Genomic DNA, 23455 nt, shown 5'->3' with positions numbered 1-23455 from the left:
AACCAAAGAAATATGACAGGCATGTAACAACTCTCTGAGCAGGATTAATTAATAGTACTGTACTATCGCCCTGCAAATTAAAAGTCAGCACACACTGCACTTCACTGTTAAATACATTTTTATTGCAAGATCTTTGGGAATTCAGGAATTATTGATTTACATAGGAAAAAAAAAGCAGAGGATTCTAAACCTTTTCTTGTAAAAAGAAGGACTACAGCATAAAGAAATTATAGGGAGATCTCACTTAACTCCTAACCATTCAGAATATTCCACCTATGATCTACCAAAATAAACAGAAAAGCAGTAACGACATTAACAATGAATTACATTTTCTTTTGAATGTGTTTAAAAAGCACATCATATGCATAGTTTCATCCAGTCCATTCCCCATTATTCAATGTCATGGTTTGAAGTGAGTATGCTGGCAGTACCACTTTTTCAATCCGTGCCCTTGGGGAAAAGGGTAATATCACCCCAGCACATAATGGGAGTTTTTAGTGAAAGGAGCAAATGGGAAGCAGTTGCGAATTGAATATTGTTAGCATAAGCTCGCTAGCCGAGCTGCTCTCCCGGGCTCTTATGCATGAGTAATATGTGCTCCAATCATGGTTGTACCCAAGAATAAATTATTTGAATTCTGGGAACAAAACAGGCACAAAAACTGAGGAACACCATCCAAATAACCTTGCAAATGCAGGGAAAAAGAAAAACTGTGCAGATATCATATACCAGGGATATATTGGATGTAAGATATGCATACCCATTTTCGTGCCTGCGAAAGTAAGAAAAAAACTTTAATCTGAGGGGGATAGTCGGTATGTTGGTGTGCGAGCGGATGTAACGTAATATTATTTTTTTGGTAGCTGTGTCTAAGAAATAAAATGTATTTAAAAGTATCTCTAACAATTATGCAAGCTAAAATTTCACATTTCTGAAGTCCCGCGGAGTGAATCTAAAATCTGCCAGGATAAACAGATATTACTGTGCAGCGGGGCAAAAGGTAGGGGAGTATGTGGGAAAGAACGAAAAAAAAGGGAGGAAGTGGAGACTCGAGAAGAAGAGGCATCCAAAAAACGAATGGTTAAAGGAGAGAGGGAAAAAAAGAAACCACAAAAAGCGGCGTTTCGTTTTTAAATCACAGTGCGGAAATACTACCCCCATAACGAGGTGTGACAACGTAGCAAACTCAGTTTTGTAAGCGGTGAGCAGTTGTGCCTGTGTGACACCCCATGGCTACTACGTAGAATGGCGGTTCCCATGCACATCCCCCCAAAGGCCCCGGCGGCAATTGGCGGCAGGACCGGGCTGGGGCCGGTCCCAAGGCCTCGCCGGGCCGCATCCGGCCCGCGGGCCAGAGGTTGCCTACCCCTGGCTTAAAAGGTAAGTCATAAGAGACTTCTGGTTGTTGCATGTTTAGAATAGATATACAGTGGGCCTTTACCTTACATGGAGGAACCGTTCCAGACCCACCCACCCCCGCATAAGGCAAAAAATGTTTATGCTCTAGCCTCATCATAAACAACAATCTTTTTTATTATTATAGCACAGCTTCAGCATAAGCTGAAAGCCACATATGGCATGGGTGCACTGCAAAAATGAAATGCAATGGCTTGAGTTAGACTTATCCCTTGTAATTCATGAACAGCATGCCAGGCATAATTCTTGTGACAAACAATCATTGATTGAATATAAAGATGTAAAATACCTGATTTCCATTTCACCTTTAACCATGATAAAGCAAGAGGTCTCAATAAAAACTGCATGTGATGATGTTTTTCCTCCCTTCTCTCCCCCTCCTTGTTTATAGCAAAGAATTGGCTATGTTGAAATCATTTATAAACCCCAGTCAATACAGTGGGATTTACATGTCAAAAAATGTGCAGAATTGCTATTTATCGATTTAATTCTATCCTGTCTTTCCACCAAAACTGATTTTCCAGTTGGAAAAAAAAAAAAACCGAGACCACAGCAACACACCATAAATTCCAAAATATGCAAAACAAAACAAAAATATATATGTGCTCGTGGCTCATGTGCCATACACTTTATTGTCATGCGGCTTCAGCGTAAGCTTGAAGTCACATGTAGTGTGCCCGGTACAGCGTGGGCACACTGTAAACAGTTCCTCATCGTTTGGAGTAAAAGGCTCAATAAAACAGAGGCATTTTAGCCTGGTACTAAAACAATAGCAGCATCAACATCAAGCAAATGGCCCTGAAGATGATGTTCCAGAATTGGAGTGCCACAACAAAAAGCCCACATTTATGGAACCTTTTTAACTAACTAACTTTTTAACTAATCTAGGCCAGAATTTCAGAAAATGGCAGGCTCAAACAGGAGAACACAATTCTAGAGATACTGGTTTCAGAATTTCAGAAGGCAAAAATTAAATATACACACATTTTCTCTATAATTATGAATTTTTAGTTTTCCAGCTGGAAGTATGCCATTTTGGGAAGAGAAAACACATGCTTTAAGATCTATTCATATGATAAATATGTTGCATTTTACAGGATAAAGTAACATAATGCCTCCACAAGCAATTCATATCCTGATGTCTGAAACTTTTATTATGTTGACTTATATCTCTTTCACACTACATAAATATAGTACTTTGATACCATTGTAACTGCCATTCTAATATAGGACTCTAAGAAATGTTGAGGTCTGTAGTTTTGCAAGTTATTAAGATTTCTCTGTCAGAAAACTGTTGCACCTCATCAAACTACCAATCCCAGGGATACATAGGAGTCAGCCATGACAATTAAAAATGACATTAATGTTTTATAATTATGTAGTGTGAAAGAGACTTAAGAGGAAAATAGCATGCCGCCATCAAAATAAATGCATGACCTTAAGATACCAGGAGAGGTTACACATCTTCCACTGGGAAGATATATTCATTTCTCTATTGGTTATTTTACACCACCTCTTTCATTTAAGCATTCTGGATCACAGTCAGAAACCATGGATGCATCCACACTTCAGAAATAATCCAGGTTGAAACCAGTTTATCTGCCGTGATTCAATGCTATGGAATTCTGGGAATTGTATTTTATGACACATTTAGCATCTGTCAGAGCACTCTGGTGCCACAATAAACTACAGTTCCCAGAATTCCATAGCACTGAGCCTTGGCAGATAAAGCATTGTCAAACTGGATTATTTTCTCCAGTGTGGATGCAGCCTATGCCACTCCCATCTTTTTCTTCCTGGGTAGTAGTATCATTTCTGGTCAACCATTTCTATTAAGGAGGAGGGATGAGGGCACCAGTGCTGGAATTCAGCTTCTATTTCCTTTTTCTCCTCGGTTTAACAATGTGATCAACCCTAACCCTTCAGTTGTTGTTTTTTTAAGTGACAGGGTTCTGTGCCATGGTGATGATGAGTTCATTTAAACATTTCCAACCATCCCTTCCCTCCTCCCCACTCTGCTTTAGATTGTTGCAGACTGTAGTTTGTTTTACACAATTTGTTTTTATTTAGCTTTTACTTAATTTTATAAGAGTTTTTAGGCGTGATCAATTTTTTATTCTTGTTTGTATTTGGACATTGTAACATTTAGATTTTGTATTATGTATTTTGTACTTCTTTGTCTTTTATTGATACGGTCAGCTGACTAATCAATAAAAATTTGTTGTTGGTCTTTTAAGTGGAGGGACATAGTTTGCAAAAGGGTGCAGTTCAAGTTAATCCATGTTAGTTTTAGAATGCTATAAAGTGCTTATTTTGCTTCTTGTTCTATATCCATAGAGAACTGACACTGTCTGTTCTTTTATCCATTGAACTGTCAAATACTGAACGTTTATGGAAATAGCTTAATTCAGATATGAATGGAAATTCCACTTACAAAAATGTTGATTATGTCTTGACATACACCCATGAATAAAGGATACACCCTTCTGGCTTCAGAGAGCTATATATACCTCTTCAGTAGGTCCCTTCTTCTGTAATATGATTTAATACTTTGCCTGCCACATAAAACTCAGCTTTGTCTTTCTCTGATTTACATAGGTTCCATGATTCAAACTAGCTAACTAAAGTACCAAATACAGTAGTAAAATACACTGATTCTCTAAAATGTTGAACATTTGGTATGCCACCATTCTATTTTCCTATCCAGTTTGTGGCATGGAATAACATATACAAAGAGCACAAACATTGTTAGCATGCATGCTCTATAGCTCAACACGCAGAACAGATAAAGATATTTTTATGTGTAAAAAAAATTGCCCAAAGTGGGAACTTCCAAATCCAATTTTGTATGCTGAAAGCTTTGAAAGTTAATGAGAGTATAGGGTTGCCCTAAGTCAGGACCTACCAAACGGGACAATGTAGGAAATGTAGGGCCCACATTTTAAAATGTAGAGCATGTTTTTAAAATGGGAGGACACATGTTTGTTTTTTAAATGTTAATATATGCGTTTTTTAGGCATGCTCAAAATGGAACATTTTGGCATTACCTAGACAGCTGATGTACTTCTCTTCTGGCCAATACCTCCCCCAATTCTCCGAAATTTCCCACTCCCAATCAGGCATTGCATTTGCAAGATCCCAGGCAATCCCTTGTGCCACTGCACTAGAATTTCCCACTCCCAAGCAGGCATAGCATTTGCAAATTCACAGGCAATCCCTTGTGCCATTGCAAACTACATTTCCCACTCCAAGCAGGCATAGGCATTTGCAAGATCACAGGCAATCCCTTGTGCCATTGCAAACTACATTTCCCACTCCCACAGGCATAGCATTGGCAAGATCACAGGCAATCCCTTGTCCCACTGCAAACTAAATTTCCCACTCCCAAGCAGGCATAGCATTTGCAAGATCACAGGCATCCTTTGTGCCACTGCAAACTACATTTCCCACTCCCAAGCAGTCATAGCATTTGCAAGATCAACAGGCATCCTTTGTGCCACTGCAAACTACATTCCACTCCCAAGCAGGCATAGCATTTGCAAGATCACAGGCAGTCCCTGTGCCACTGCAAACTGCTTTCCCACTCCCAAGCAGGCATAGCATTTAAAAGACCACAGGCAGACCCTTGTGGCACTGCAAACTACATTTCCCCACTACCAACAGGCATAGCATTTGCATTTAAGTCCCTTGTGCCACTGCAAACTATATTTCCCCACTCCCAAGCCTTCTTAGCAATTTCCCCCTTCCTCCTTTTCCTTTCCCCCTCAACCCCCCCAAACCCTCACCCCTCTTTTTCCCAGGTATGTCTCAACTTAGGAGGGATTTATGGACAGAGTCAAAGCCTTTTTCTTTTCTAATGGGAGCAAAGCCTGAGAAGCCCTGGACCCCTGAGAAGAAGAGGAGGGTGCTTAGAGAGAGGAAGAAAGAGAAAAAGAAGATGAGGGGGGGGAGAAAGGAAGAAAAAGAGAGGAGAAAGAGGAGGGAAGAGGAGGAGAGAAAAAAACGGAATAACAAGAAGAAAAGAGAGAAAAAGACACTAAACAGCTTCTAGTCAAAGCCCTCCCTGCTTGAGTCTTGGAGCATGCCAAATAAGGAAGCAGAGCTGGCCAATAGAGGCAGGCGGCAGCAGCCCCCGCCCTGCTAGTTCAGTCAGTCCTGCTGCTGCTCCAGCAAGCTGCACAGGCAGCACTCTATAAAGGCAGGCAGCAGCCCTGGGAGCTCAGAGTTGGGCAGCCACCAGGAATGGGGCGGGACGGACTAGGCATGCCCCCCAGGAGGCGGGAAAGTCCCGCCCACCACCGTGAAATGGCAACCCTAAGAGTATTCTAAAAATTACAAAATGCCTGCATAGAAAATCTCAACATCTGTTTTGGATATTGGTTTATGTGATTTCTAGCTCTATTAGACAATTTGCCAGGATCTGATATCTGACATCACATGAATGTTTATCACTTGATGATCACAAACAGCAACCATTTGTCTTCTACAAAAAAGCTATCTCAGATTTAAACTCCAACATAACTGCATTTGTTGTGACTGAAAATCAGTAATTTAAATATTGCACATTTTAGCTGCAGCTAACAGAAACCTGACCAGTGGTTCAGAACACATGTAAACACAGACACTACCCAGATTTACCATCAATGTAAGTTATCAAGAGATATATGTGTACTTGCAAACAGTGGAGGATTGTGGTAGCTGTCATCCCCAAAAGTAACTTTTCCAGAGTCTGAGTAAATTTTGTTCTCTTAGCGTCCTAATCGTCAAATGCTGAACTTGGTAAGCTTTGTATGTTTTGCTAGCTATCTCGACTGCTCCACACAGTCAGCCTTAGAAATAGAATCATTGATTATAAACAAACAACAAACAAGCTCATTTTTATACCTTAAGCTCATACCACCTAAGCAGTGTCTAGTGTTTACAACTGTAAGCTAATTTCCCTCCAACAATTGGGTTACTCATTTTAGTGACCTCAGAAGGATGCAAGCCTGAGTCAAGCTGAGCCTTTTGCTGGTCTTGAACTTGCAACTTGTGGTTTTCAGTGAGTGGCTGCAGTACAGGCATTTAACCACTGCGTCACCATGATGATAGAGTTGGAAGACATCGCAAGGACCACCTTCCAAACCCTTGCCAGTCAGGAACTCACAACAAGCACGCACAACACCCCACAGATGACCATCTCATCCTCTGTTTAAAAACCTCCAAAGAGGGAGTGTGTTCCACTGTCAAACAGCTCTTACTGTCACGAGGTTTTTACTAATGTTGAGCTGGAATCTCTTCTCCTGTAGTTTGACTCCATTGCTCTGGATTTATTCTCCGGAGCAACAGAAAACAAGCTTACTCCATCCTCAATATGGCATCTCTTCAAATAGGATTATCATATCACCTGTTAACCTTTTATTCTCCAGGTTAAACATACATAGCTCCCTCACAGGGCATGGTTTCCAAACCCAGACCCCAGAATAATGTGGCTAAAAGCAGCCACAGGCAAGATTGCCATTTCTAAAGATGTGATGCAGTGGCTGGCATGGCAAGAAAGAGAAAAGTGTGATTTTCGGCTGCTTGTGACAATCTCACTGCCCACCATCCTTAGAGGCCTTTCAGTGCCATCATATACTCAATATGCGATCCTATATTCATTGCCTCCTCTTTCGCTAGGAGGTCTAGATGGCTTTGCCTTCCTTGCAGTTTAAAGATGCATGGATCTTAAACAAGACCTGCAACCAAAAACAGTGAATGGGATAAAGCTTCCATTTACATATTAACAATATGAATGTACTGCTCTATTTTTGTCTGGCAATTAGGATCTGTTAGTTTGGATATTCTCCTTTTCTGTATACTTTAACTTGGATTTCCTAAATAAATTATTTTTTTGAAAAAATAATATGGATATGGAATAGTTTCTCCCTATAGAGATTTCCAATGTAATAAAGTTGAAGGAGTCCATGGCCTATTCAGAGGAGTCATCTTTTTGAGTCTGACTACCTACATGTGGCTCTTGGTTTATATTTTGAGGCACAAAGGCTGTAAGCCACAACTCATCTGTGTCCTGTGAAAAGTAGCCCTTGATGGAAAATGACAGCATCCAACTTCCTCTTAAGACTAACCTGGAACATGGAATGAATGTCTGAACTTAGTCCAGCATGCTTAGTATGCTTTGGTTTGGGTAACATTCCCCCATAAGCAGGAATCCTGTTTACATATTAACTCTTACAAGATCCCTTTGCAAACTGATCCAGATTAACACTGCTATATCTTTGAATTCTACCATGTTGACAATGTATGCATATTCTGGGGTGACAACAAATACAATATTTTAGGAGTACTAGATAATTATGGTTCCAGCAACTGGTCAGATCTTAAACCATGCATGGAGGATTCATACATTCGAAAGTCAGACATCAGCATTTGTATAATATTGGTGACAACAATTCTGAGTGTGTTCAGTAGTAAGTTCCCTCACCACTGATTACACACTTCTTGTTGTGTGTCTTCAAGTACGTAGTTTCTGACTTATGGTGACTCTAAGGTGAACCTATCATGGGGTATCATAGGGTTTTCTGGGACTGAGTGTGTGTGACTTGCCTAGGGTCACCCAGTGGGTTTCCATGTCCCAGCGGGGATTTGAACTCTGATCTACGGAGTTGTAGTTCAATGCTCAAACCACTACACCACACTGATTACACTACACAGATGTTAAGAAAATATAGTGAGGTATCTGCTGGGTTTTGGTTTCAGGATCATGCATGGATACCAAAATCCGTGGTTGTTCAGGTTCCATTAAATACAACAGTCTAGTAAAGTGTTGTCTCTTATATAAAATGGCAAAATCAAGGTTTGCTTTTAGTAATTTATATATTTTTTAAATATTTTCAAACCATGGATGATTGAATCTGTGTATAAAAAATTGGTGGATATGGAGGGCCAACTGTACAATCAGAGTTGAACAGGAAGAGCTCTCAGGTCAGAAGAAAGTGTCTGTTTCTGAACAGTTTGTTGCTTACTTAGTGATTTGTGTTTTGAAAGAGGCACCAGGGAGGCCATGCCCACTGCAGCCAATGAAGGAACTTTATCCACCTGGCCCCACTGCCCTTTAGAGGAGGTCCTGCCATTTCTGCCATGATTCCCCAGGATGAAAGGTCAAGGGACCGGCCACACTTAGCTTTAAAAAGTAGGCAATTACAAATTAGCTTAATTTTCATCATCATCATCATCATCATGATGTTTTATGGAGGAAATACACACAAGGAGAATGTCTGGTATATTTCATCAACATGTTTGTAGGTTTTGATCTCCTCCTTCCCTTTTCTTAAGTAACTAACTTCTTCAGGAGCCACCAGAGCAGACGTTTCCCCATCCGCATCCCTGCCTGTACTTCAGAGAGACACACAGCTCCATCCTGATGCCGCTGTCAGTGCATTGCTAAGGGGAAGCTTAATTCTAATTATTAATTTTCCAGGTTTGTAGTCCAGTGCTCAGATCATTACACCATGCTGGCTCTCTCACAAATCTTATGAAGATATAATCAGAGCTGAACAAGAAGAGCTCCCAGATGAGAAGAAAGTGTCTGTTTCTGAACCATTTGTTGTTTATCTAGTGACCTGTGTTTTGAAAGAGGCACCAGGGAGGCCATGCCCACCGAAGCCTATGAAGGAACTTGATCCACCTGGCACCACTGCCCTTTAGAGAAGGTCCTGGCACTTCTGCCATGATTCTCCAGGATGAAAGCTCAAGGGACGAGCCACACTTAGCTTTAAAAAGGACACAATTACAGATGAGCTTAATTTTTTTACCAATACCACCACTACCATCACAATCATGTTTTATGGAGGAAATACGCACAAGGAGATTGTCTGGTATATTTCACCACCATGTTTATGGGCTTTGATCTCCTCCCTCCCTTTTCTTAGATAACTGTAACTTATTCAGAAGCCACCAGAGCAGAGTTTCCCCCCATCCCCATCCCTGCCTGTACTTGATAGAGAAAGAGAGAGACCCAGCTCCATCCTGAGGCTGCTGCCTCTGCATTTCTAAGGGGAAGCTTAATTCTTAACAAGGCTGCAGGAGGCTGCAGGGTGTGAATTATCCTGGAGGAGGGTTAGAGGTGAAGAGAGAGAGGTAGGCAGGGGCTTGGAAAAGATGATGAGATAGCTGTTTCTTTTAGGGACATGCTTAAGCCTTCAGCTGCAGCTGCAAGAATATCATTCCCTAGCCATAGAGAGATGGATGGATGGAGTCAGTAACCCTTCCCGGCCCAACCTTGCCTTCATTTGCAAAGGAGCCACTTATGAAAGGCAGAGGCAGAGGGGAAAAACGTGCCAATGACTTAATGATCAGCCAAGGAAGAAGATAATAATAATTATTTGGGGAGGGGAGGGGAGAGGAGTTAGGTCCCCCCTCCTTTGATCGGTACCGTATTTGATCAAATAGCTGGGCATTGAGACAGGATCTACCTGTACAGTATAATAAGGCAACTTTCCATGTGTGTCTCTTTGTGGAATCCCTCTCCCCCAACTTCACTGCCTTGGTTGGGTCAAAAGGAAAGGATCCTGACACAGTCAATGTATTAAAAGTCCAATAACACCCCCAGATCCCCACAACAAGGAGACCTTTATTTGGCCAAACGAAATGCACCAAATGCATCCTGCGCCAAATAAGGGTATCACTTTTATTAACACCCCAAGTTTGTGGAACTGGGGTGTTACTGTCTAAGCCGATGGAGCTTCCCATGCTTGCCCCATACATTTTGTGCATTTGGGTTGGTTGAATAAAGGTATCAGTGTTGTATGGATTTGGGGTGTTATTGTCTAAAGCCAGCAAAGCTTCGAAAGCCTGCATCATGCAGTTTGGGCACTTTGTTTTGGCTGAATAATGGTATCACAGTTGTGTGGGTTTGGGGTAGTACTGTCCAAGGCGGGGGAGCTTCCAAAGCTTGCCCGGTGTGTTTTGAGCATTGTGGTTGTTCAAATAAAGGTGTCAACAGTTGTATGGATTTGGGGTATTAGTCTAAGCCAGTGGAGCTTCCAAAGCTTGCCCCATGCATGTTGTGCATTTTGCTTTGGCTGAGTAAAGGCACCACAGTTGTGAGTTGTGTGGATTGGGGTATTATTATTGTCTGAGCAGGTGAAGCTTCCAAAGCTTGCCCCATGCATTTTGGGGGCATGTTAGTTGTCCACCCAAACAAGGCATTGCTCCGCTCTGGGCCCACAACAAGCTCCAACTCCCAGAATTCCATAGCCTTGAGCCAGACAAAGTGTTAAAGCGGTGCCAAACCGAATCATTTCTCCAGTGTGGATGCACTCCGTCCATGAATGTGGAGTCAGTTCCCTTGGGACCCCCCGGGGGGGTGAGGATGCTGGGGCTGCCTGCCTGCCCCCCTTCGCCCCCTTCCTGGCAGCCAGGGTCCATCCAGGGCAGCAGCCAAGAGACAGCTGTCGCTTTAAAAGGCCATTTCCTCCGATTGTATTGGAAGCGTGATCAGGAAAGAGGATGTGAAACCCGAGAGAGAGAGAGAGAGAGAGAGAGAGAGAGAGAGATCAGACAAGAGAGGAGGCTGGCTGGCTCTGAGGATGCTGCTCTCCTCGCCCAAGCCAGCCCTCCTTGCCAGAGCCAGCCTTCCTGGGATGCCCAGCCGGAGGAGGCAGGCAAGCTAGAGCCAAGCCCAGAGGAGGAGGAGGAGGAAGAAGAAGAAGAAGAAAGGGACCGAAGCGCTACAGGAGGCGATCTGGGGGGCAGAGGGGCAGCATCCCCAGGGACCCCCTCGAGGACCCTTGGCTCGCCAAGAGGGGCACTCCGGGTGGCAGCCCCGACCGAACCCCCTCTGCCTTGGGAGCCCCTTGGCATCCACCTGCCTTGGGAAGGGGCAGACCCCCCTCCCGGCAGCGCCGCCAATGTCCTCGGCCATCGAAAGGAAAAGCCTCGAGCCCTCCGAGTAAGTGGGCACCCCCTTCCCCCCCTTAGCCCCCCAGATGCCCCCTCCCCCTTGCAGCCCCCCACTGCTCCTCTGGAGCCTCCCCTCCCCGGACCCCTTGGCTTTCCCTTGCAGCCCTCGCTCTTGGGCTGGGAGGCCGTCCTCCTTTTCCAGGACCCGTCCTCCATCCCAGCCTTCCCTCCAGGAGGGATCCCCAAAGGTCCTCCCTTTGGAGCAGTGCTAAGGAGCATGGCTTTCTAGTATATCTTCTATTCTATTTACATGCCCTCCACTTGCAGCATGGATTTCGCTTTCTAGTAACAGTACTTTTTTTAAAAGCTTTGATTTTAGTCAAGAACCAAAGGTCCTCTTCTTCCATCCTTCTGCTCAGAAGGCATCCCAAAAGGCCCTCTATTGAGAGCAGAACTAAGAAGCAGGACTTGATCTTTCTAGGATTTCCCCCTTAGCTTTGGGTGGGTCATGTCCTCCTTTTTTAGGTTGGGAGGAGGAAGACCAGAGGTCCTCCTTTTCCAGGACGTGTCCTCCATTTTAGTCTTCTGTCCAGGAGGGATCCCAAAAGGTCCTCCATTTGGAGCAGGACCAAGAAGCATGACTTGATCTTTCTAGGCTGGTTTTGAGCTTTGATTTGGGAATGTCCTTGGCGGTGAGGACATCTGGTCCCTCTAGCTGGGAGGGAAAGGGGGGCCCTTGGGGCCCTTTGGGGTGCTAGACAGTCTTGAAGGGAGAAGAAATGCCAGAGGGTTGCATGGCATGCTCCTTCTCCAGGTGAATGTATTGGGATCACTCTCTTGGGATGCTGGAGTTGGGAAGGGGTTGGTCTGGGCTTAACTCCCAGGGATGTAGTTAAGTCAGGGGGGTCCAAAGGAAAGTACTGACCCTACTAGTAAAAAACCTGACCCCCTTAATTTTGCCTTCAAACGTCTAGCATTGTAGTAACTTAAAACTTCAGTGGAACATTTAGAGATACAGTCTGAAGCACTCAAAGAAATGGGAGAAGCAAGAGGGAAAGCCAACACAGCAGATGGAAGAGTTGTAGTAGTAGTGTACTGACTTACTACGACCCCATCCATCTTTGGGTTTTTCAGGAATGCTCAGAGGTGGTTTGGCCTTCCTCTGAAATATAGCCTACATCACCTGACATTCCTTCCAAGCATTTGTCTAAGTATTTAGTATTAGTATTTAGTCTGTTTATGTTGTGAATTGTAAGGTGATTTTAATTTTTATACTGTGAATTTGTTATGAGTTTTTAATATGATTTTATATATAATCATGTTAATTGTTGTTATATTTTATAATAATTTTAATTGATTTTACCTGTAAGCCACCCTCAGGGAGGGAGGAAGGCAGGGTATAAATAAAATAAATAAATAAATAAATAAATAAATAAATAAAATTAACCAGGGCTGGCTTGGCTCAGATTGCAAGATCAGAGGGGCTCTGGTGCTTTTAGGGGCATTCTAGTGCGATGGTTTTTCAGTGTGTTGCTCCCTGAAGTGCTAGAAATGTGGGGAACGAAGGAAGTTATCACTGGAAAGGAGGCTCAGGCCCTCCTTTTGCCCTCTGTGGCTACACCGGTGCAGAGTTGTTCAGACTGATGTTAGAAAGGGTGCCTGCCTGTCACTTGTAGGGATGGCACTTTGAGACCCAGACACACACACGCAAGGGCAGTTGGAAGCAAAGGATCCGAGCCTTCCAGTTTCCTATCAATATCCTGGTGAGAGTGGGAACAGAGAAGGAGAAGACCAGCTCTTAGAATCTCTACTGTCACCACTTTGGTCTAGAAATTAAGGCTGCATCCGTGCTGCAGGAAAAAATCCAATTTGGCACCACTTTAATTGCTATGGCTCCATGCTACGGAATGTTGGGAACTGTAGTTTGCTGTGGCACCAGAGGTTAACGGAAATGTTAACAGAAACCAGAAACCAATGAAAGTGGTGCTAATTCAGATTATTTCTGCAGTGCGGATGCAGCCTAAGTGATGCTGATGAAAATGATTTCTGAGGGATGAGAGTGAGGATGGGAGCCTATGAGGATGGGAGCCTCGGGCAGGCTTTTATATATTCCTTAATTTTACTGACTTTGTACAACGCTGTGTATAATTACAGCGCTTTAGAAATAGAGTTTAATAATAATAATAATAATAATAATAATAATAATAGTTTCCAAAAGCAGTAAGTTGTTTTCAGGGTTCTTCTCTCTCAGCTCTCCTCCCCTCCTGGCCCAGTTGAATTGGCTGATTAGACTAAAAGGTCAAGGCTCTTATCAGATGCATGCTCCACTTCCACGTTTTCATAATGCGAACCACCAGGGCTGCAACTTAAATGCGTCAAACAAAAGTGCCTTTGTGCATGAGCCATAGGAAGACACAAAATCTGTCGTGTTAGCGTTAATTGCATTTATTAACAAAGCAAAATTAGAATTTCCTGGTGAGTTTCTTAAGAATGATCCTGCCAAAGTACTACTACTAGTAGTAATAACAACAACAATTTTTATTTCTTTTCTGCTGTAGACATGTACTGTGGTGATAGAATTCAAAGACACTGTAGTAGTATAGAAAATCAGTATACAAAGGCATCTTGCAGCACCTTTGAGACTAACTGAAAGAAAGAAGCTAAGCCTAGACTCAAGTCTACGAAAGCTCATGCTCCCAGTTTATTTCTTTCAGTTAGTCTCAAAGGTGCTACAAGATCCCCCTGCATACAGACATTTATTTTTATATACAGCTTGAATGTCATTTATCCGAAATACATGGGACCAGGTTCTGGGTTTCAGATTATTATTATTTTTGTTGCAATATTTGCATCTACATAATGAGTTATCTTGGAGACATGACATGTTTGGATTTTGGAATTCTGGATAAGGGAGACTCAACCTGTATCTCCATATTTATTATACTTAATCCATCATTGATGCTATAACAAAACTTGATTTGTACAGCTACAACCATTTATATCCTATCCTATTTTAAATTTATTTGTTGTTGTTGTTGTTGTGAGCCTTCAAGTCGTTTCTGACCTCAGGCAAAGTTTTCTGGGGCTTAGAAAGTGTGAGTCGCTTATGGTTATCCAGTGGGTTTCCATGGCCCAGCAGGGAATCAAACCCTGATCTGTAGCCCAATGCTCAAACCACTACACCAGGCTAGCTCTTATATATTTATCTATCTAGGATTAAATCCTATTGAACTCAGTGAGACTTGTTAATGACTATAAGTAAACATGAAAAAAATTGGCCCTATTTTTGGTATTTATTTGTCTTGACTTGTTTCATTATTGATATTTTTGCTGTGAAAACATATAGATAAGTTCTAATTTTAAACTTCTAATTTATGTATGTGCTCTATATCTTGCCTTTCTCCATAAGTGGGGGTTAGGGATTGTCTTTTTACTTAATGTCTTTTTTAAAAAATGACAACATTTTGCACAAGGTTTGAAGAAAAAATAGGGTGTGAAGCCATGATTAATTATGTACTGAAATTAAAAAAACATGTAGGTGGATAATGGGATAGCTTGAAAAGCCTTAAGAATCCTGTCCCAACCATCCTTTATGAGAAATAGGTTCTATACTGAAAGTATTATAGAGTGAGTGTGATTGGGATCAGTTGTTCAAACGTTTTTTTCACAAAGATTTATAGATGACACATTGACAAAATATTATGTGTTTGTCACAATTGTTCCTGTTTTCCTTATACTTCAAGTTGTAATCTTACACTCACTTTCTTGGGAACAAGCCCATAAGTACTGACTTCTGAGCATGTACACAGAGGATTGTTTTGTTAAGGTTTTTAAGAAATTTGAGTAAGCCCCTAACAACAGAGGAGTTTATCACATGGGAGGAATTTCTCTTAATTTCGAATGAAAAGAAAGTGGGGCCCTAGTTCAGCCAATTTACGTGAATTCGAATTGCATTCGAACTGGCTTCCCATTGCCCAAAAATAGCTTGCCATTGCCCAAAATTGCATGTGATCACCTCTCATGCAATAACATGAAACCCCATGATTGCGTTCGGACTGACTTCCCATTGCCCGAAATTGCGTGTGGTAATATATCACGCAATAACGTTAAACCCCATGATTGCATTCGGATTGCCATTGGATTATACTTCCAATTTCCCTTGTCTGATAACGTCTGGAAAGTATGATACCTCTCTAGCAACACACACCTCCAATATATAATGGCTGCAGCTATCATTCCTGAATATCAAAGACAATATTAGGGGAATTTCTTTTTTTAAAAACACCACCCAGATTGTTATGATATAAGAGTACTTAATGCATTACAGCTGCACAAAAAGAGTATAAGAGACTGGGAATGCACTTGAAACTTCAGAAGCATACATTTCTTCTAAGAGTACTCTGTGCCTTTCTCTATTCCTTAGCTATTTATATAAACCTGGAGGATGTCTGCATATTGATTTCACAAACTGAGAAAATGCTTTTCTTATTCCTACACATTTTAAAGTATAATGGATATTTTCATGTCAAGTAGTGGGGGGGGGGGGGGATAGCAGATCTGCTAGACTTGACTGTAGACTGGATATGCGATGAAAATAATGTTTAGGGCAGATTCCTGTCTTTTGTGGATGTTTGGTTTGATCCTATTCAGAAAGAAGTGGCTATTGATTTTAGTGGCAGGATTGCCCATAAATGTCTAGGAAGTGAAAAACAAAAGTAGAATATATAAATAGCACTAAAGAGTGTAACTTTTGACCTGCTTGTTCTTACTATTATATAGGCATGGCTTTAGGAGATTTTTCTTCCATGGGATTTAATCTGAAGAAATAAGTTTTAAAAAGTCAGTACGTCTTGGAAAATTTTAGACCGTCACAGTATGATTTTGGAGCAATTTTATAATTTTTCATTGTCTTGAAGTTCTTGTATCTTTTTCTGAGAAAGTACAGGCTGGAGAACTACAATAACACTGCTTAATTTTTTCTCCAGCTTTTAATATAACCTTATTTCAATTGTTATTATTGCAAACAACAGAAAGGACAGCTATTGTGACCTACTTGTAATCAAAGCTACAGTATAAAAATCAAGAATGGAGATGGGGTGAGGACACCTTCTCAAAAGTGAATGGTGGAAAGGGTAATGTTATCTGGTAACTATCGTGTTACCCTATGCATTAATGGTATGCATTTGAGAGAAGGATAGCATCCTAGCCTATGTGCTAGGGCAGATTCAGAAGTGACCATCAGTGTCTGTGGTGTGCCTGGGAAAACTGTTTTTCCTTTCAATTTAAAATAGATATAATTTCTTTTGCCAAATTTAATGGTGGTTGAGCTGACATTTGATGGAGTGGGGTGATAATAGGGGCTGGTAGAAGGTAAATGGAACAGGAACTGCTGGAGATAGGGCTATAGCTATTTCTTGGTTCACATTTTATCAAATGGTAACTTTTAATAGGATACTTTTCCTGTATTTAGTTTGTGAGTTAAATTGATCTACAAGTTCAATAAGCTAATTCCAATTTTTGTTCCAACTTCAGTTAGACCCACTGAAATAAATGAAACTCAGTTGAATGATGACTGATGTCCCATTCAATTAGTGTGTTCTTGCTGAGACTAACATTGGATTTAGTCCAGTGTAGTGTCTACACTGACTATAGAAAGTGCTTCTCATTTCATTTTTGATTCCAGCTTATAGCTGTGCAAAAGTTGGGGGGGGGGGCAGGTTGAGTGAGAGGGAGAGAGAAAATAAAAATGAGCTTACTAAACCAATATTGAACAATCAGAGCAAAAAGATGGAGCGAATTGTTAATAGTTTGAGCAAGAATGAGCAAGAAGGACTATATAACCAGTAAATCACATAATTAACTTTGAAGACGTAGGGGTTTCTTCTTCTTCTTTTTCAGTGGCAATGTTTATGAGCTTAAGGTTAAACATGTACTAAAATGTCTTACTGTGAGCTGCTGACTATGCAGACTGTCAGTGTTTCACTGGGAGTATTTTTCAATTGCTGTTGCAAAAAAAAGCTTTCAGGGAAATAATACATTTACATTAAGAAACTGCTTTCTACTTGCTTTATTTTTCTAGTCACCAGTTTAGCTCCTGCAAGCCAGCATGGTGTGGTGGTTCAAGTGTTGGACTCTGGAGACCAGGGTTCGAATCCCTGCCCAGTCATGTAAACCCATTGGGCAACCATGGGCAAGTCACACTCTCTGCTCAGAGGATAGCAATGGCAAACCTCTTCTGAAGAAACTTGCCTGGAAAACCCCATGATAGGGTTGCCATAAGTTAGAAATGATTTGAAGGCACACCACCACAACAACGTTTAGCTCCCACCCAACCACCAGGGCTACATTATTTTCTCAATAGCAGTTACTGCAATGAACAGGGACTGAATCTCCCAACATTCAAAAGTGACCACCGTGTTGATCTCTGAAGCAAAATGAAAACTGTTACCAACAAGTACAGCTTGCAACAAAATGTTGCAATAGGGAGTTCAACGCTCCAGATAGCATGCTTTTTTCCAGGACACTCCAATTCATTTGCCTTCCCCACTCATCAATGATAATTCCATATTCTAAAAGCATACTTGGAACTCCTTTTGGTCTTTCTTTCTTTGTCTTCCCTTACCCTTCTAAAAATGTTGGAGTTCCTGCTGATGATACATGCCTCTTGTGAATGGATGATGATTATGATGACACAAATGTCCTACCTCTTCTTTAAACCCTCATGCCCAGTTGGCTATCAAAGGGTTATATAAAAATAAGACCAAATAAAAAGGGCACTGTGAAGAATACTGGGGGTATGTGTGTCATATGGAGGGTGGTGATTTTCTAGACAAAATTATTATTATTATTATTATTAACCTTTATTTATAAAGCGCTGTAAATTTACACAGCACTGTACATAAAAGTCCCCATCTGTGCACCATTGGAAGTTGTGAGCAGGGCAGTTGATGAAGTAGGTTCTTGGAGGTCTCTCATTCATGGGGTTGCCATGAGTGTTGACTTGATGGCAGATAGCAACAACGAATCCATTCCTGTCTCTTTCACCATGTTCTGATCATGGAAAATACAATTAGCCCTCCATATTTGTGGTTTTGACTTTTGCAGATTTGAATATTCATGAATTTGATTAATACTGTATGTTTTCTCTAGGGAGTTTATCCGACAAGGGAAATTGGAAGTATAATCCAGCGGCAATCCGAACGCAATCATGGGGTTTCACGTTATTGTGTGATAGACTACCACATGCAATTTTGGGCAATGAGAAGTCAGTCTGAATGCAATCATGGGGTTTCACGTTATTGTGTGATAGATTACCACACTCAATTTTGGGCAATGGCAAGCTATTTTCGAGCAATGGGAAGTCAGTTCGAACGCAATTCGAATTCACGTAAATTCACTGAACTAGCAGATTCATGTGAATGCGTTCTGGTCCCACTTTCTTTTCATTCGAAATTAAGAGAAATTCCTCCCGTGTGGTAAACTCCTAGGAATCTCTAGGTCCTCAAACATGACTCTCTTGTCAGCTTCTGCCAAAAGTCCTGCTAGAGGATCCAGAGATTCCTAAAGAGAACACTTTTTAGGTGTTCATAGGCCCTGCAGCATAATTTCATGGTCAACCTTTGGCAGGTCTTGTCCATAGAATTGCCCTGGAGGACTTTGAGATTCCTAGAGAGATGTTCTCTGAAATAAAAAGAAATTTTCCCCACTTTCACAGAGGTCCTGTGCTCCAATCACCAGAGAATGTGGAGAGTCCACTGTAGATTGCTTTTCCCTACCTAGTTTCTTCTTGTTCATGCAGTTTGTACAGGGTATGCTTGCGTGTATCTTGTGTCTGTCTCATGAAGTACAGTAGGAAAACAATGAGGCTAAAACTCCCGTCATAATTGCTGATCTGGAAAGTTTGCTTTGGTGTGTTTTTAAAAGCTGTTCCTTTCCTACAGGGAGCCAGTGGATGAGGTGCTCCAGATTCCCCCTTCCTTGTTAACATGTGGAGGTTGCCAACAGAACATTGGGGACCGTTACTTCCTCAAAGCCATTGATCAGTACTGGCATGAAGACTGCCTCAGCTGTGATTTGTGTGGGTGCAGGCTTGGAGAAGTGGGAAGGCGACTATATTATAAGCTGGGCAGAAAACTCTGTCGAAGAGACTATCTCAGGTATGGCACCGCCTTTTGATCTCTGTATCTTGTCTTCCCTTTCATTTTTTAGAACAAGGCTGGTATCAACCATCCCTCAAAATTCTGCCACAAGAATGAGAAGATCTGAGTTTAGCCTGAGCAGAAAGTATATGCTTTATGGTTGGAAACAGGCTAGCCTCCAAGTCACATCTGGAGAGGTCCTTTGTCAGATAAGCCTGAACATCAGAAATATCAAAGCAATGTGTGAAACATGATTGTAACTACACGGGGAGGGGGAACGCAAAATGAAGATATTTTCTACTAATTAAGAATTCTTCCTTTTCAGTTAAATTTTTCCTTCAGCCCTCATATTTCTAGGATTGCACAGATACTGGACATCATTCACACCTAAAACTTTTACATATATTGTGCTCATATATCTTTGCTGACTTTCTCTGCATTGTTTCTTTCTATGCTCAGTTGTATGTGCTTTGTATGCACACCTAAAATTACTATAATGCTAACAATTTGTGGGCTGATGGAAAATTTCGGGAGGAGGCAGAACTCTTTTTTGGGAAGGCAATGCTCTTATTTTGCCTGCACACCCCTATGCTGCTGGTGATGGTGAGGCAGGGCTGTGCAAGGTACCCTTCTACAGGCTGATGATATTGGAGTCACAATATGGCATGTGCATGGAAGGAGGAGGGATAAGGAAGAATTATGCCAGTGTTAAAGATTGATATGCTAAGGTAAAAGTTATAAGTAGTTAAAATGTGCTTTCCCTAAATTAGGTGGGTAGAAGCAAAGGCTGAATGAACCTCTAAGAGCTCCACAACCAAAATGCTTGTAAGGCAAACTACAGATTTTAGATTATTGCCAACAGTTTCTCTTTAAAAATAGTACTAACAATCACAAACCAAACAGGATGAAGCATTTCTTTACCTATTGGTAGCTAAAGGTGGGTGTGCGTGCGCACATGCAACAATTCAAGAACTTTCATTATTTACCATATAACTTAGACTTCACTTGGGTAATACTCTGAAATTGTATGAAGGGACTCCATCTTGATTTAGCTAGATTAATATTTTCCATGTTCACCTGGGAAAGGAGACAGGAATAGAGTCCTCACCTACCTAATTATCTCACTTCAGAGCTTTTTCCAGATGCAGCTTTGTCTGAGTAGGACTGGCTTTATGAAATGTAATATCCTGGAAGTCTCCAGTGTACAAGTAGCATTGTGTTTCAGTTCTATTTCTGCTAGCTGCATATTTTATCACCGTAATGTCAGAAAATATGGGCTGTTAAATTAATGCATTTTCTGTGCCTTGTAATTGGATGCGTTCCATCTTTTCACAGTTTAATGTGTTAATTATCTGTGTCTGCTAATGAAGAATTTCATAGACACAGACTATTAAATTGGCTTTTGTATTTTCTGTATCTGGAATTCAAATGTAAAAACCTACACTTGCTAGTCGTGTGTGTGTGTGCACGCACACACATGATATAATTTGATTTAAAACAGCTTCTTCTTCATTTTTTAATCCAATAACTTCACATGCCGAAGTAAATTGTGTTTTTGGTGTCACTTATAAAAACATCCATATGTAATAATTTTGTTACTGTTATTTTAGAGAAATGAACAGTGACACCTCCTGGAAGAATAGGAAAACATTACTGGATTAAGTAGTCTGCTTTTAGTAGTGCTAGAAACTGACAAAACCTTTCTGAAAGTCATGCAGTTACACAGATATAGCAAATACTTATCTCTACTATCTAGTAAAATTTTGGATAAACCATACATATTGAAATATATTAGTTTTATAAATGAATCATGCAGCAATATTTTAAATAAATAATTTGGATTATAAAAACCTGATGATGTCATAACTGTATCCTGTCCCACACATTACAATGTGCATCTTTTGAAAACATAGTATTATAAATGTAGCTTTTGTAGGAATGTCTTAATATAGCTATAATAAGCCTACATAAAGAGCAACTTTAGAAAACCATTGTATTTAGGCTAGGATTTCTTGTTGATCAAAGCAGTATGAATGACTGCATGATCATGGACAGAAGAAAACCCAAAATCCCACCTGTACATTTCTATCATAATTTTCATTGTTCAGTCATCTAAAGTAGAATATAGCAAACCTACCCACCAACAAGCAACTTCTGTAGATCAGTCTGAAAAGAAATAAGGCAAAGAGAAAAATAAAAGAAACATGATGGCAGCCACTGAACCCTCTGTATTATCTATTACCATTTTTTTACTCGTCACTAAATTCCAGGTGCCCTGCCTCCAGATTTTTAAAAACTCCTATACTATTTTGGAAGACAAAATAGATAAGTAATTGTCCTTATGTTTTACTTTGTTCGAAATAACACCTGTGAACCTGACTCATTAGATTTTTTTTCTCCTCAAGGCTTTTTGGCCAAGATGGCCTGTGTGCTTCCTGTGACAAACGAATCCGGGCCTATGAGATGACCATGCGAGTAAAAGACAAAGTATATCACCTGGAATGCTTCAAGTGTGCTGCCTGCCAGAAACACTTTTGCGTTGGTGACAGATATCTTCTCATCAACTCAGATATAGTGTGTGAGCAGGATATCTATGAGTGGACTAAGATCAATGGGATGATGTAGCCTGCTTGTGCCTCATAATCTCCAAATGAGGGGACACAAATACCTAGGTATGGTGGTGTGAGATCAATCCCTCACAACTTATATGTGCTTTGTGTCAGGGCAAGGGAAAATATAACAGAAAACACATACACTGCATCATGTACAAATGATGGCTGGGGTCTGAAACATTAGTAGGTAGGTGGAGTTCTGTTAACAAACAAGCTTTAATAATAAACTGACTCTCTTGGAGGTGATGGTAAAAGTTGGGGAGCCCATAAATGAATACAATGGATTCTCTTGACTAGAAATACAGTAGCAATATGTAAACAGATAATATGGCTTTGAGGTGTGCAGAATAGGTTGTGAAACAGAATTTTAAAATGTCATTTCTATTTACTCTATATTGATCATATTCCCAAAATTAATACAAAATGGGATGGCGTCAGGAATGGGTGTGTGGTAAGGAGAGGATTAGGACTCCCAGTCTTTTAAGTTTTAGATGTGGAAGGAGATGTACCCTACCCCAGCATGGAAATATTTTTCCCACATTTGAAATTAAAAATGCAAGCTTTGGCCGCAACACTGCACAAGATATACCCTGTTATAAACATTTAAACCTTTGGCAGACAAAGGATACTTAATGGCATGTGACTGGGGAAAAGGACTGCAACCTTAATTCTAAGCAATTATTTAAAGAAATTAAAATGCACAGCTACATTTAGCTGTCATTCTTTGAAATAGAGAAATTCTGCCCTTCATTTCTATACAAATAATGAATTTAAAGAGTTGTTCTGCTATTTTATTAACTTAGACAACACAAATAATTTGTTGTATGTAGTAAATCCTGCAGATTTAATAATAATAAAAAACCCCACTCATTTGAGACTTGTGTTTTTCTTTACCAGTGGCTTTTCTGACTGAACACAAAGGCATTACACATTTGCTGTATACAGAGTTTCTTCTCTTGAGTTATTTTTTTGTTGTGAGGATTTTACACTTCTCCCTCACTGAATAAGCTTTATTACATTTTATTGTTGTCTTGCTAACCAGTTTGGATCAATATAAATAGCAGCATAAAGGTGAGATAGAAGTGCTGTTCTTATTAGGAAGATGTTATCTGCTCAGTCAGCACTTCCACTGCTTTTGTGACTACCATACAGTACATACTGCAGAAGCATGGGTGTCAGAGGTACCTATCATATTACCTGTGATGTGATCTGTTGTGTTGTGAGTGGCATGTTTCCCCTCCGTTGTGCATTCATGCTGTTTGGGTAGAATACTCTTCTCTCATCCAGTTTTATGCCTGCCTTTTGAGGGGAAGAGTGTGAGCAATTGAAAGTTTAATTCTTCCTCACTTCACAGAAATGTACTAATTCAATCTTGTTTCGCAGGTTTACCAGGAAGTACAGTGCACT

The 23455-nt window shown here is 40.8% G+C and overlaps 2 protein-coding genes across 8 annotated transcripts in view; both read left to right on the top strand.

Annotated features, from left to right (window-relative positions):
* LOC121928780 (golgin subfamily B member 1-like) overlaps nt 1-23455 on the top strand; it is a 231752-nt gene that overhangs the window by 5815 nt on the left and 202482 nt on the right. The gene's annotated exons all lie outside the window — the stretch shown is intronic.
* On the top strand, nt 10944-22923 carry LMO2 (LIM domain only 2). The gene is made up of 3 exons (XM_042464060.1): nt 10944-11347; nt 19239-19454; nt 21842-22923. The coding sequence occupies exons 1-3, from the start codon at nt 11307-11309 to the stop codon at nt 22059-22061; spliced, it is 477 nt and encodes a 158-aa protein (XP_042319994.1). The 5' UTR covers nt 10944-11306; the 3' UTR covers nt 22062-22923.

This window comes from Sceloporus undulatus, chromosome 1 (assembly GCF_019175285.1).
Source record: "Sceloporus undulatus isolate JIND9_A2432 ecotype Alabama chromosome 1, SceUnd_v1.1, whole genome shotgun sequence".
Taxonomy (NCBI): Eukaryota; Metazoa; Chordata; class Lepidosauria; order Squamata; family Phrynosomatidae; genus Sceloporus; species Sceloporus undulatus.
The sequence above is the reverse complement of the archived record's forward strand: the minus strand, read 5'-3'. Positions and strand labels throughout refer to the sequence as shown.